Below are 16,388 nucleotides of genomic sequence, written 5' to 3' on the forward strand. Positions count from 1 at the left end.
CAGGGACACGGGCTGGCTAGGCTCGAGGGCGACGGTAACACCAGTGACGGGCTAGCCAGACTAGACAACGCAGACAAACCCCCGGGACTGCTCAGAGACTCGTCATCTTCGGGAGTGCCTGCCTCCCCCACGCTGCCAAGGTTGTCCTCCGAATGATCGTCCTCGCCTTCGCCGTCCGCTTCGCCGTCGCCGTCTCCTCCCTCCCCCATGTATCTGATACATTTCTTCTTACGTCTGCGAACAAGCAGTCGGAGATTAGTTTTACGTGTTCTGCAAGCTTTTCTGGGGTGGGTGGTGGTGTGGTTATACGTAAAATAAAGGTAGCTTCGAAGGTTGCTCGATTTTTGTGTTTGGTTAGTTGTTGGTTTTTAAATTTCTCCGTTTTGTCTGTTTAGATGAACGGGTTTCTTTCTTTGTTGTTGCAGCGACGTTCGAAGCTTACCATGGAAGGTTACATCCAATATTATTATACCAACTAAAAGAACATGCGTCACTCGTGGTCGTAGCAGGACTAACCGCGCAGGCATCTCGATTACTGGCGTTCGATGAGATATCTCTTTATCTCTTCCTTTCGCTTGGATTTTTGTAGAAGTTTAAATTTTGCGATTCGGCTCTTAACGCCTTGGAAAGCTTGCAATTTTTAACGCGTTCGTTGCCGAGTCTTCGATGATGTGTCACGAAAATGCGTCACGAATTTCTCAAGTTACAGAAAAATGAATATGCTCGGCAAAGAGCGTATTCGAAATTAAAAGCATTGCTTTGTAGACAACTGACTAGCTAGTTATTCCACAAATAATACTATCTTAAACAACACGTTGACCGAGATCTCTGCGCGGCCAGTATTGGTAATTGATTGTTCGACACGGAATCACTCGCTGCAAATGCCATGCTCAAAAAGTTCAGACACGTAACAAGCAAATAACTGTGGTGTAATAAATGTATACGTGAAAAACGAAAGTCTCAACAAAAAAAATTCAATTGCCAAATGGGCATAAGGGTAGGGCAAGGTGGGGTTGTCGGGAAGGGGGATGAGAACGCAGTTTTAATCCGCAGGCGAGAACTACGTGTCCCGAGCAGCGTTGTAACGCTGTTTTCTATGGCGTCGTCTAAAAATCGATCACGGAATCAAGCTTGCAAAAGAAAAAAAAAAAAAAGATAGCTCACGGGATGATCTACTCTCTTTCTCTTGTATCTTTTTCACATTTTTCCCGAAGAAGAAATCGCGAAAGTGCCCGCGTGAATCGATGTGATCAATGTTACGTGGAACTTGGAACTTTCATCAACGAAATGGCACGCTCTCTTCCTCTCTTTCTCGATCGATCATAGCAAAATCTTTTCCCTTTGGCCTTCTTTTTTCTTTATTCCGTTTCATATCGAAGAAAATCAACGGAAATGAAAATGGAAACGAACAGAAAGAAAAAAGAGAGACGATAACCGGTTCTAAGTATTATTTCGATCGCGAGAAATCTTTTCTTTCTTTTTTTCCACACATTGATTTTTACATTATTTGAATTATTAATCGCGATTTATAAGTACGAAACGAAAAGGACATATTATGTATCTTTATCTATTTTGCTACTGCAAAGTTCCCGAAAAGTGAGCCCGACCGACCTCGTGTGCTAACTGCATCGCAGTCGAGACATTTATCGCTCTGCCATTGGCTCTCATTATTCATCTCTTAGCCAGTTAATTCTTTTTTTCTTTCGTGTGTTCATTATGTGAACGATAATCACGGTTGTTGGGGCAGGACGTCAACTGTACGCAGGCACGACTGCATTCAAAAAGCGTTAGAGATCGAACCTCTCTACATTTCGATCGTTATTCACCCGTACTATCATCCAGCTGCTTAATTAAACAAATAATTTAATTTTCTGGATAAGGAATTTCAAGTAAAATTTGTTATCTCGATCGTTCACTAAAGAATAAGCCTTCCGCTTATACGATTTTAGCTATTCTGTCTCTATGTTTCTTGTATCTTCGCTTCGTGCTGGCTTCAGCCTACGTATTGTTTCAAAGACCATTTGAAAGAAAGTTGAAGCACGTGGCAAGTGGTCTTGAGCGGCCAATTAATTTTGAGCGAACAATAGGAAGAATGTAGTGTGTTCTAAAAAAGAAGATCCAAAACTTTAAAACTTTTCATGCTATGTATATGCGTTAAAGTTTTTAAAATATTTAGTTTTTTTATTGTCACATTTAATATTTTTATTATGTCAGCTATGTAATAAATTTTCAGATGAACAGAAAAGCAGAAAAATATAATTTTAATGAAGTTCCATACATCGATACATTAATTCTAACTTCAGAAAAAGGACAGGAGCGGAAATAAAAACTCTAAAATTTTCTTCATAATTCTACCGTTAAATGGACACAGATCCCAGTTTTTTCATTTTATTCGCTTTTCTAATTTGCTTAAATCCTTCTTAATTCCAAATATTCTTCCGGCTTGGATGCGTCAATACACCGAGTTTATTTTTGAATTGAATAAAAAAGTTGTTTTTCCAATACAAAGAGATAACAGCTGGATGTAGAAGCACGTACCGAGAGTAAAACACGTTCGAACTCCAATCCAAGTTTCTACGAAGCGAAAGAGATCGCGCCGTAAATTCGAGATCATAGTACGAGCTTGCTCGAGACTTGGTCTGATCACCGAGCGTCCCGTTCTACTGAAGGGGACAGACGGCGGCCGCCTCGAGTCGGATAACGACGCGGCTGTGACACGATTATTTAAAATGCAACAATTATAATATCTTACGACATTACATAAAATAAACAGCAGATGAAAACTAAAATAAAACAGAGAGAACAAAAAACGTCAAAGGTAAAGAAACAAATATTACAAAAAATCGAGAAAACAGGAGATAAAAATTGGAATAAGACGAAACCATGTGTATAATACGTACTAGTAAACGAAAATGACCAAAAAAAAAAAAATAAATAAATTAAAAACGAAGAAGATCCAACACATCCGTTACCAACACATTAATTGACGTAATAATTACCGTACACGAACTGTCATGCCATTAAAATCAGATTTATAATAAATATAAGTAATATATATATACATATATATATATATTATATGTATGTATATTGTATACTTCTCTATAGCCAAACGTTCCGAACCGAACAACATAACAATTAAACGAAAAGAATGTTTGTTGTAAACAGAGAATAATAATATATATTTTGGTTACACGTAGTGGACGTACGTAACAACGTATATATTTATATATATAAACACAGACGGTATATATATATAATATATACATATAGATGTATTATATGTATTACAGACCAGCCATGCTAAGGGCAACACTGAGTAAAGTCCAACTAAACGAGGGTAAATCAAATGTAACAATAATAAGCTGCAAAGAGCCACAACAATGAGAAACAATGCGAGCATTAGAGCTTAGCTGCGCCGCTCACTATGCCAGCCAGCCAGCTCGTGTTCAACACTTGTCACCCTTTCCTTTCTCTCTACCCAATAAATCCAAAAATTATTATATATTCAAATTGCTAGTGTACACAGAAAAGATGAATTACCCGAGTACAAATTGGGAGATAAAAAAACTAAAAAGAAATACGTCAAAAATAGTAGTACATTCAATAACGACAGTACACTCTGTAAAAAGTATCTGTAAACTACGATACTACTATAGTTTTTATTCTCTATTCTACTGTTTTTATTTCTTTTTCTTTTTCCTTTTTTAATTTTGTGTTTCCACATTTTTGGATTATTTCACACAATTTTTTCGGGCAACGAGGAGAGTTGGCTGAGCATAGCGAGGGCCAGCTACGCCCATAGGTTTAAGTCGGGACTGACCACTGTTTAAGAAGAAGTGTTGCAGTAGAAGGGAGGCGATAGGCTTGACTAGAGATTAACATAAGTGGGTTCTTGCTGAGGCGAGGAGGCATTGGAGGCAGTGTTGGTGTTTGGAGGGGCAGACGCTGCCCCTACTGTCCCTCCACCGCCTCCAGCCCCGACCCCTGCCCCCGCGCTACTTCCCACACCGTGATGGATTATGCTCGCGTGGATGCCCATCCCCGCTCCATGCTCCACTGGGCTGCCAAAACCAACCACCAGCCATTAAAGGGGCGCTCGTCGTCGCATCGACGTTATCACTTTAATCCCACCTTAATCCCACACCGTATCGTCGTCACCCACACGCATCGGCCCGAGTCCGTCGACACGCGAGAAACCTGTCTGCGCGAGCGGACTCGCGGCTTACTCGCTCTTTTTTCTTTTTCTGTTCTTTTCTCTTTTTTTTTCTTTTTTTCCGTTCTTTTAACCCTGTTTTTCCTCGCGATTTACACGCTTTTCCGTTTTACACGCTTGTACGATTAATTATCAAACTATTGGACCGCGAATAACACAATGGATGATCGGACGATTGTTTCCTGTTCGAGGTACCAGAATTCTTGTAACTTTTTGATGTACTTTGGTATTTGTTTATTGGCGAATTTGGTAAATTTAAAGCGATAAATTACTGATAAATTCGTATAAAGTTGGATTACTTTGGCGCCTCGAGGGATAATCATCCGTAAAGAATGGAATATTCGTCTGACGCGAAACGAGGCGAACGTGTCAGCGATTCTGGTCTATCTGATCAGAAAATATGTCTCCCAAGTTGGTCCATGCTTATGAAGCTTCCACTAGGCCGCCACTGTGTCGAAGATGCTCTCGACGATGTACTCTATAGGTATGTGTGTTAAAAATATTTTGTGGTTTGATAGCTACAGTGGAGACGAACAATACCATGATCGAATGGAATGTCCGAGAGCCAAGTGCTGTTTGACAAAACTACGATTTTTATTTCATTTCTATACGTCTTTTATAATATGAAGATGATACAGGAAAAACATGACAAGCCCAATTTGCTTGATTCTATATTTCTTTACCAAGTTTTATACAAAACCAACGATATAATTGATGTTATAGCCAGACTGGATTTTTTTGCATTTATAGGAAATTTGGAGGTGGAAAAATGCGTAGAAAGCATATGGTATACAGAATCGTATAAAATATCTAAACTATGGTATCCGTTACGATATCTGGTAGAGAAAATCTTTCTGTTTCTTTAATTATACTCGTAAAAAATATGAATTTACAGTCTAGTTATAACTATCCATGTGTTTAAGATATACGCAAGAAGTACAAACTAAAAATTACATTTACACAAAAAGTCACTCTTACAAAACCAGGAAAATATCTGACGTATCATGTTTTCCCTTTTGATGTTTATATAATTTTTGATTGAACACGATTTGATCAGCATGAGGAAAAATTGCAACTGCAATCGTAAAAAACAGTGGTTGGGATTCGTCATCGCCCCTTTAATGAGGTCCATGAGATTCACAAACCCAGCCGGCAGTTGGGGCGTTTGGGCGCACTGTGCGATTACGTACAGTGAGAACGGAAGTTATAGTGGCGCTAAAACGGGTGGCTCGTGATGCCGCAATAAACTACAGTGTGGTATCTAGTAGAGATATTTACAAGCAAAGTACAAGTGGACGACGTCGATTTTCGAATCGATCCAGCAGCGTGCGAGAAAAACATTTCTTTCTTTTTCTCTTTTTTTTTTTTTTTCATCTTTATACGCCTTTTCAATCTCTTCGATTCTTCTCTATATTCTATCATCATTATAAGTTTCTCTTTTTTTTTGGAAGACACATTTTCTGACGGTCGCTTTTAGTTCGTTCTCTTTTTCTCTTTGCATTCTTTCCTTTTATCTCACCGAGAAAATGACGGACAAGCTAGATTTTCATCGCGAGGACTCGAATACTTATTTTTCATCTGATTCGTACCTCAAGTGATCAGAGTTGCATCACTTTCGTTTTCTTTTTTGAAATTTTATATTCGCGGCGAAACTTGGACTTTTTTTATTCTGATTATTTTCATCTTTTCTTTTTTCAAGTTCCACGATAACATGTGGATGACGGAACGGAGTAGAAGACGATAACAGTAAGAAGTGGTGATAATCGAGAGATACTAGTTTTCGTGCCCGGGTTGCAAGTCTCGAACGGCGAACGTGATGGCCCGCGATTTGTCAACTTGTATTTTACATCTTTTCCCGGCTACTCCGTGCTACCTGCACGAGTATCTTCTATCTTCGAACCTCAACGTCTCATCTAATTTCTCCAATTATTAATTTATACGAATTAATTTGATGCCTTTTAAAATAAATCTCAATTTACAGAATATGCGAGCAAAAGGTAATTGAAAATTTCATATAAAATGTCATTGGAATTGGAATTTTCATAGAGCTTCATATACCAAACATCTTCGGATTAAAAATATTTCAATTTAAAATACTCGCTTGAAATAGATATTATAAATTCAAAGGTACTGAATTCATTTACATATCTAATCGTTCTTAAATAAGATTCATTTTACGCCGTTGTAGAAATGTCATACAACGGTATCACGGAATAATTTTCGAAAACGACTTGAAAGAAGATGTATCGGAAATTTCTGAAAACATTCCACGGAAGATACTCGTGCACGGTAGCCAAGTATTTCGTCGTATCGTTCACCATCATTCACCGCATAGAAAGAAAAGTAACTTCCTCTAGTGTTCACACTACTATGAAACCGAGATGTGAGACTTCTAGTTCCTTCTCAACACTTCTCAAGATCGAATACGTATGTACACACGACCGGAACAGCGTGCGCAGCTTGTCGACATGACGTTATATAAATTCTCCTCTCAAGAAGCAACGAGTTCAAAACCCTCTACACGATGCACACGTACCTGCACGGCTTGCACCACTGGCTTTGCTGGTCTAATCCGTACCTGGCGCGACACTTCTTCATGTTGTTACCTAGAAAATGCGAAACGTGCACCGATTAGCTGACTGTACAGCATCTTCGGCTGTGAACAAGGGCTGGGGTGGCGTTTATTCCTTATTTTTCTTTTCTTTCTTGTTTTCTTTTCTTTTCTATGTCACGTATAACATACATATATATATATATATATATACATATAAATATATATATATATAAAAAGAGAGAGAGAGAGAGAGACAGAGAGAGAGATGGATCATCGAATTTCCCTCGTTTTATCGAACGGATGACGGTAATTGACAGAACGATCGTCTACAATCGTTTTGCGAATTAATTGTAAGACAATTTTCAAGAGCAAAGAGTTTGCTTGATTGGAAAAAATTGAAAAATTAGCAACGGTCATTCTCGTAATTCTACGAATATTGTACGTAATATTCTCTTTGCAAAGTGCGAAATGGCTCGTTACCGATGCAACGATGTAAACTTGTTGAGAATACGGAACGAATTCAACGTTTGTCAACTAGTCATGCGTGCAACAGAACGATCGCGACCAATTGAGCTTTACTCGTTGGAAGTTTCGTGACTTTCTGCAGAATCGAGAGAAAGTCGAGGTTACTTAGAATCGGAAGGTGATTTGAAATTGCGAGTTCAAGCTCAAATGGTCCAGAAATTTGACAATATACCAGTGAGGCAGGACCTTCCCGGAAGACATTAATATTTTTTGATATTATTGTTGATTTATGCATACTGCGATTCATAAGTCACCAGACACTTGATAGGCTGATTAATAAATTACTAGAATGAGAGGTGAATTCTGAATGGACTGAGAATCACAGTGACTAGTTCGTTACCATTTCTCGTAACACAGTATTTTGTATTTATGGTTATAAAATGTTGAACGCACTGTTTGAAATTCTGAAGACGTGTCTCGCTATTGGAAATTCTAATGAAATATTTTAATTCTTTGCTGATTATGAAATTAAGCGGACGATGTTCTTGAAATAATTCAAATTCTTCAGACTCTGTCTTGCGTCATTATGATTCTCAGTCTATCGATTATTAGTCGTTTACAATAAAAGATCTACTATGTTTCTAAGATCTTAAGAATAGACAAATCTCCGGTGACTCATATGCGTTAATTCTCGATCTACACGAGAAATCTTGAATTACTTCAACTTCGAACATTGTAGTCTTCGAAGAAGGACTCTGCGAATCGATAAAAAAAATTGAAAAAAAAAATAAAAAGAGATATTTTGTCAAGCTGAGTAAAAATAGCATGCAGCGTAAAAACGTTAAAAACGGCGTAAAAAACACGATCAAAGATCATATCTACTCAATTAATGTCGTGATATCTGTATTAAAACGCAAGCTCTAGACAATAAATATTAAAGATGAATGTAAAAAACGAAGTTTAAGAAAAAAATTAGAAAATATATGAAAAAAAAGATAAAGAAGAAACGTTCGAGCGCTTGAACGTCGTGAACGAAACAACTCGTATGTAAGGGTCGAGAATAATTGAGTGATTGCTTAGAGGTGACCATAGAAAGAATCAAAACGAAGAAAAAAAAGGCGGGCAATGGGTCAACGAAGTACAATCTTAATACAAAAAAAAAGAAAAAAGAGATTAAAATTAGAGAAAAAATTAACAGGGGTCGACAGGCAATGTTGAAACGATCAAAGGTGATGGCGAGCGAAAAAAATGAAGAAGGGGTAAAGGTGTGAATCGAAACTAGCGTATCAAAGATGAAAAAGTAATGGAGAAGGGAAGGAAGAAGAAGAAGAAGAAGAAAAGTGAGAGCTGTGGAAGAAAAAGAAGAAGAGAAAGAAGATATACAGGAAAAAGACAAGAGCGCAAGAAAAAGGGTAGAGGCGGAAGAAAAGGAAGGAGAAAGAAGTGGAAGAAAAATAAAAAAAGAAAAGAAAGAAAAAAGATAGGTGAACACAGAGAGACTGAGTGAAAATTAAAAACGCTTAGGATTGTCTGATTGCGGAGTATAGGTCCCTGTAAAAATGCAAGATGGCCAGCGTCCCCAAAGTTGTATACGTAATTAATAATTAATAAATGCTGTGTCATGTGCGTGTACGTGTGTACTGAATGCGCTCGTGTCCCATTTACTTTTTCGTTCCCGTTATATACTTGACAGAGCAATATATATAATGGAAATCTGTCGAACACCATGTTGGCACGCACGTGCGCATGCGTACGTGCACGCCCGCTCGCGCGAGTGTTGATCATTCATTACTATATATTCTTTTTTTTTTTCTATTTTTCTCGAACATTATATATTTTCTCTTATTATTCTCTTTCTTTTTGCATCTTTTTTTTTTCTAATTCTCTTCCATCTATTTTTGTATGTATATATAATTTTTTTTCTCTATATGTTTCGTTCGTTATTTAAGACAAAAAGGAACCAAAAAATATATTACGAAAGACCATATACAATAATAGATATAAGTTACATATACATATATATGTATATATGAAGGTATATATGCGTGTGCATGTATATAATATAGTAATAATTATAATTAATATATAATCGTATATATATATACATATATGTAGAATATGTATTATATATAATATATATATATATCGACCCAAAACCCCAAGACGGGGGGAAAACATGCAACATAATGTAGTGTAGCAATAAGAATGTATATAATAATTATATAATAGTATAATGTAATAATGAGGGGGTGGGGGGCTGTTGAAAAAGGGGAGGGGGAATATATTTCAATAAATTTCTGTAGCTGTGTTGGTAGTATGTAGTAAGTAGTAAGTAATAGTAGTAATAGTAGTAAGTAGTAGTAGTTGTAGTTGTTGTTGCTGTTCGTGGGGCGGGGGGAGCTTGTAAGAATGTGTGGAGTGAGGCATGTGGGTACCTCCAGGATCACTGTTTGTGTCTTGTTTGCGCTTCCTCTTCTTAGTTCGGTTGGTATTTGCGCGGGAAGACCAGTCAGGGTACAGCTGCATGTGCAACTGTCTCTCCCGTCGCGCCAACTCATAATACTTGGCCTGTTCCTCTCGCCCTAGCGCGTGCCACTACCGAGAGAGAACCAAACACTATTTGTAATTGTGCATGAACCGTGGGCTAAACAATTATTTTTAATCAAGAAGAAAAAAAAAAGAGATTCACTAATGCTACTACCGCCACCCTAATTTGCATCTTTCGTTTGTATTTTTTTTCCTTTTTTGTTTAAACTGTTCGCTTATATGTCTTTTGCATCATTTCTTTTAGCGAAATAATAAAAAATCTCGTTTATCTCGTTCGTATGCGCTTTGTATATAGTATATTACGTATGCTCGTTCGACGCATCGTCGCCATTATTTTGCTCGAGCATAGATTCAGTAACACTGGGGTCCCTACTTTCCGTTTAAAGTGCTAGAAGAACAGCCTAGATTCTCCCCTCCCCCTCGCTTGTATCGCTACTCATCGTATCGTTACTTTTAGCGTGAAGAACTTTGACGATACAGGGTGTCTGATAGAGAGAATCGCCGATACGGCGAATACGGTGGATTTGTTCGCGAGTACACGCGGGTCCAGCGAAACTGAGGATTCTTGGCTGGTCTATACACTGAAAAAGTGCCACTATATATATAATCACACGTTACACTACACGAGCATAACTACTCAAAGCAATAAACACACGAAACAATTCTTATCTTAAAAAGAAATTGTAATTTCCTTTCCGCTTTCAAAGCGAAACCATTCCTCCTTTAGAACTAGACATTTCAAGCTCACTTCTTTCCCTCTTTCCAGTGTATTCATATCCTCCTCCACTCAACGTCCTTCAGAGGAGTCGATAGAAAGGATATTACGATCACAAAACGTGTTCACTTACCGTTCACGATCGTAGAAAAAAAAAAAAATTTCAAATCGTTCGAAAGAATAGTAGAGAGATAAATAGTTGAAAGGACGTCGAGGATCAGCATAGAGTTCTCGCTGGACCAAAAATTCACTCTTATCGCAACACGTCTCGATGGGCCAATAAGGAAAACACTGCGGTCCCGTTCGAAATGATCGTGAAGAGAAAATCGATCGAGAATCGGATTCCTCCCCGGGGCTCTACCAGACATCCCATACCTAAGGCTCCTCGCATCATCATCGTACGTCATCGCTCTCGTTCGAATTAATCACAGTCGATCTATGTTCGTTCGTTCAACGACATTTCTTCCATCTATATTTTTTTCCATTTTTTTTCTCACATTCTTTTTTTCTTTTGTCTCTCCGTGAACGGATACCGCTTTAGGGAGTTTGGCCAGATACACAAAAAAAAAGAATCTGCGTTAATGATCGGTCGCATGCCGCGAGACTCCGTTCTTTCCCTGTTTGCTGCGCCGCCGCGCATACAATTGATTCGGCCGCATATGAATCCGCCAAGAAAAATTCCGCCCCCCAACAGACAATCCAATGTGAACCCAATAATATGCAATATATAATCGAGTCGAAAAAAAAAGAACGGATAACACGTGTACGTAGGCGCGTGCACGCGGATTCCGGCGCGCGGATTCACGCGAGCGCGTGCACGCGTATACGTGGCGCCGTGTGTTTGTTCGACAGGGCTCCGCTCGGTATTCCATTTGAACACAATGAGAAAAACAAAAAAGTCCGCACGAGTCGAAGAGTGAAAAATGTTAAGACGGAATATAAAAAATAAAAATGAATGAACGAAAAATCGGAGAATTGAAAAAAAGTAAAAAAAAAAACTATATATATATGTATATAACAAAGAGAACAAACAAGAGGAACATAAACGAAACAAATACAAAAAAAAAATGGACACTTAAAGAACAAGAACGATAGACCGGAAAAAATTCGAAAAATAATGTAGAATATATGTTCGTTAGAATAAAAAAATATTAAAAAAAAAAAAAGAAGATAATAACCAGAATGAAACTTTGCACAAGAGACTTTGATCGTTTCAATGTCAACCAGTAATAGATAATCTATATGAATTATTATTATTATTATATCATTATCATTATTATTATTATTATTATTATATTATGATTATTATTATTATTATAATGAATTATTAAGGGCCTGCTGTTCTAGCACTGGAAAGTGGTACCTCCGGTGGGATCTGCGGACCGTTCTTTCTTCCTCTTCTTCTTCTTGCTGCCGTATCCGTAGTTATCCCTGGCACTCCAGCCGGGGTATCGTTGCTGATGGAGATGGCGCTCCTGCCTGGCCGCCTCATAATACCGCGCCTGCTCCTCCCGGCTTAGCGAGTGCCACTGCGTGTCATACCCCCAAAATTCAGATTCACAGATTCACAGTCTCACAGTATCTATCCGTGCACCGTGTGTCCCTTTTATTTTTTTTTTTTTTTCATTATTCACGTCCCTTTTTTTCCACGTGTATATTTTTTACGATAAGTTTTTTTTTTTAAAGGAAATTTATTATCGTATTACTGTATTTTTCTTTTGTTATTATTACTCTTTAGCGACTCGTTTTTACCCTCACAGAGTGGATACACACAACAAGAGAGAAGTGTACATATTTACTTTTTTCTTTATTCGTTATGGTGCCGACCCAATTTCTGTTTGGAACCCATCCCCTAAGAAACTACCCCCTCTTTACATCGACGAGACACTTCCTTAGATCCCACCTACGATGCTCTTTTTCTCTATTCTATATTCTAATCTAGCTATCTAGTCGTACTGAGATTACTAGCAGATACGGTTAGTGCTTTGATACTTTTTTTTTTTTATCAATCTCGCGGATCCAACGAAAGAGTTAACAAAACGCATGCAACTTTTTATTTTCTTTCCTTTTTTTTTTGTTTGTGCTTTTCGATCGTCCTTCGAGACACCTTCTGTGATTTCGGGTGCTCTGTGGATTCTGATCGTCTCGTGCTCCATCAAGTCAAGATTTTACTTCCAGATCAATATTACCGATTTTGTTGCTCCAATTTACACGTAAACTTCAATCCTCCCTCGATAATACTCAACGTGATTTTTTCATTTTTATGGCACTTAGTTTCTATCGAATTCTCACAAAAGCTTTGCGACATTTGTCCTCTATTAAATCCTTTTAATCTATAATCTATGGATAACAATCGTTTGGAAGAAATATGGAAGAAAATCTTGACTTTGATGCGCTTCTGCTTTACATCAGGGCTCGTTCGAATACATTTCTGAATGTTTTCCATTGCTACTAACGATACAGGAAGGTGTTTCAGCAACTAACTATTCTGAAAGTTTTCTTACATGTAGATCGTTTTTTGTCTTGAAATGAAAAAAAGAAGAAGGAAACTTGTATGCAAAATATTTCATCATAGTTAACAGCAATTTAAATAGAACTTACACAAAATGTGACGTAATTCGTGGTATAATCAAGTTTCCGTAATGTAAAATAAATCAAAATGATCGAATAGCTTTTTGTCACGCTGTCAATTGGAAGTACGTGCTCATGTATGATACTTTGAGTAACCTGAGTAATTAATGATACTCTTTTGTGTCAAATATCTCCTCTGACAGATTAAATATTGTTACACTCTCGAAATTTATTACACAGGCAATATAATCCACAAATTAATCCACAAATAATGCATCGTTTGAAATCTTTATACGAAAGAGTCAATTATCAGTTTCGACTGATTACGTTTTAATATTTAAAAAGCTAAATAGGCAGAATATCGCAAAGTGATCTATCAACAAATTACTGCTAATAGTATTCCAATTATAATTATCGCATTATTATTACTATATTTAACAGCATTAGTAACTGTATCATTTATCGCTTATCGCTTTCCACTGTCAGTTTCCTACAAGACAGAGCTTCGCACTTCGAAAAGCTATTTTTCCATTTCAACTTATTTTACCCTCGTGTCACGAATCATGGCCCATCCTATACAGGAACAACCGTGATTCTAACTAGAACTGAAAGAAAAGGAATATCAAACAGACATAGATTTCATAAAAATTTCTTGGTGAACTCAAAAATCGTACAAACCCTGATGCAACAGTTTCTTCGATACTATACAAACACTTATCAACGAAAGTATAGTTCCATACTACTCACTCGTCTTCCCAATATTTGGTTGATCGCGGCGCTCTCTTTTAAGGTACACTCCGCCACGACCTTCGCCCTCATCTCCTTCATGTACAGCATGAACGCGTTCAAAGGCTTTTTTATATGGGGTTTCTTTTTATCTGTCAAACATCATCGACGGGTATGAGAGGTGGCCTCTACAGTGTGAAAATCAACGGTAAACTGATCACAGAAGCCCAGATCCGTTAAACGAGCCCTTACCTTGATTATTCTGTTGCCCTGTGTCCTGTGCTTTCGCGTTATCCGCCGGTAACGACGTGGAATTCTTCTGTTCTACCGTAGACCTATCAACAGAATACCAAAAAATTACGTTACTATCGATTTGTATCGACACGATTCCCGAACAAACTAAATTTCTTATCCTGTTATTCATTTAACGCTTGTTCATACACGCAATTTTAGCTTTTTACGGGAAATAGCCATCATTGTGTCACGTTTATAGTACTATAGATATACGAATCTATTAAAATTCATAAATTAAAATTTCAAATTCGTAAACTTATTCAAATTTATGCAATTTCTTTTCATTTATTTTCTGAACCGTTCGTCTTGAATTTTTATTTATCTTATTACTCTAACGGGGGGGTTGAACGAGGAAATGTTAGAAATTTCCATCGTTCCAAGATCATTATCATCGTTCAAAATCCCTTTCCATCCAGTAAACAAACGAAATTCCTCGTTTCTCTCTGCCCCATTTGGATATCAATCTACAAGCAATTTGTATTTCATCAAACATCCCCATCGTTACCGTTTGAAGTAAGGCTGCTTCGAGTCGCGGTTCAGGGGTTGTTGGTCGGGTTTCGTGCAGGATAGGGGAAAGGTCGGCGTGGAGTTCTGGGAATTGCACAGTTGCTCCGTGAGATTCGTCGTAGGCCCATCAAAATACGGCTGGGCGGGCAAGGTCAACGGGTTCCTGGGGAAGTTCTGCGGCAGTGGCCAGTTCATCTGTTGCCACATACGATGCCTGGCCTCGACCATTGCCAGCAGCTGCATGAAGTTGTGCTGGGCACCGTATGGAGGCGGTGTCACGCTCCTTGGCAGGCTCATGTTCGACATCTGCATCAGGCTGCTCATGTAGAGTGCCGTAAGGATTTTGTGATCGGCCGTGGGTAAGCCCGCCTCGCCAGCCTTCATCGCGTCCTGGAGTATCGTCATGTTTTCCTCGATCGTTTTGCTTGGATCAGGATTGTTACACTTCTCCTCGTCGATCCTGTTGATCGATGCCTCGCTGCTACCTTCCTCGATCGTCACGTTGGTCGCTGGCCCGCTCTCAGTGTTGTCGTCCTTCTTTATCACCAGGTTCAATGGCTCCAGACACTCGGGCTCCATCGCACTCGTGGGTCCCCGTTTATACCCACCGGCACGCTCGAAACTGATCCATCGAACCGCGATACACCGCGTGTGACAACCTCTACTCTGTTTTATTCTCCTTTTTCTATTTCCCCCCGTTTTACGTTCTAGTCTTTCGTTTTTCGTGTTATTCTATTCTAATCTATTTAGTCGCGTGCCAAGTATCCCGTACACGTGAACGTTCATCACGCAGTGATCGACACTGCGGTTCGAGCAACGTCTTATCATCCTTCCGCTGGCCGATTCGTCAGTGTTGCAAGCATCGTCGTAGGAGCACGTTGCCTCGCGTATCCTAACAGGATCGAGAAACTCGAGAACATCGGTATTCACGCAGCCCCTCGTTGCTTTACACTCCACCACGCTCCTAGTCTTCGCGTCTTCGTGTTCTATCATCGTATCGCACGTCGGCGAATAATTTCGACGGAACAGTCTTTGTTGTAAACAGCACACATACACGCACAACATTTACCCCCAAAACGTCTACACCGACATGAACGGCGCCTGGTTCGAGACGACGACACCGGTAGTGACCGCGTCAACCCGGAAGCAGTCGAACAAGCACTGTTCACGCCACGTCTTACTCATCGTCGTCTGCGCGTCGCGTATCGTCCATCTGAATCGCTCCATATCGTCGTGCGGATGGCATTCAAACATTCATGAGCGTCGAATCGCAGGGTAAAATGTCTCCAGGGGCGGCATCTCGTGCACGGGCCCTCCGCCGTCGGTATATATCCTCGTCTCTCTTGCTCTTTGGTCCTCTCGGTTCTCACCAGCTCCGAAAAAGAAGAGGCAGAGAAGAGAATAAAACCTCCTCTCGACGATTCTTTTCGTTTCTCTCTGTCCAAAAAGACCTTACTCCCTGGACACGATATTTTCCTTCCTTCGGCTTGCCTCCTCCTTTCGGACACACGCGCGCGGTTATATCGTCTCTCCCTTTTACTGGCACGATTTTATATTCCACACGGAACGAGCACACGGCAGTGTTACAAAAATATGATAGAAGAAAAATAAGAAGAGAATCTGTCTCGTCTTTCTATATGTTTGGTATGCTGTTGGTTGGTACTACCGTCTGTTTCCGCGTCGTGCCTCTTTTCCACCACCCTGTGTTATCCCGCATCCAGCGAAAATGCGTCGTTCCTGGCGTCGGTGGAATCACCGAGCGGTGTTACGACGATTGATTATCCGCGAGTGCG

General features: G+C 39.2%; 1 protein-coding gene across 5 annotated transcripts in view; it reads right to left on the bottom strand.

Annotated features, from left to right (window-relative positions):
- The window catches only part of LOC100745788 (protein pangolin, isoforms A/H/I/S), a 297,400-nt gene that overhangs the window by 6,207 nt on the left and 274,805 nt on the right, over positions 1-16,388 (bottom strand). For 2 of the 5 annotated variants that reach the window (XM_024369121.2, XM_024369119.2), the window contains 5 exons: positions 14,047-14,129; positions 13,816-13,946; positions 11,861-12,026; positions 6,753-6,822; positions 1-234 (listed from right to left, as the gene is read on the bottom strand). The exon at positions 1-234 is cut by the window's left edge and continues 6,207 nt beyond it. In XM_024369121.2, the coding sequence (XP_024224889.1) occupies positions 1-234; positions 6,753-6,822; positions 11,861-12,026; positions 13,816-13,946; positions 14,047-14,129 (684 nt within the window). Of the gene's footprint in view, positions 235-3,823; positions 4,065-6,752; positions 6,823-9,670; positions 9,831-11,860; positions 12,027-13,815; positions 13,947-14,046; positions 14,130-16,388 lie in introns of all 5 variants that reach the window. The other 3 variants (XM_033321912.1, XM_024369120.2, XM_033321911.1) reach the window with 3 other exon arrangements.

The sequence above is a fragment of the Bombus impatiens genome, unplaced genomic scaffold (genome assembly GCF_000188095.3).
Source record: "Bombus impatiens unplaced genomic scaffold, BIMP_2.2 scf_0526, whole genome shotgun sequence".
Classification (NCBI taxonomy): Eukaryota; Metazoa; Arthropoda; class Insecta; order Hymenoptera; family Apidae; genus Bombus; species Bombus impatiens.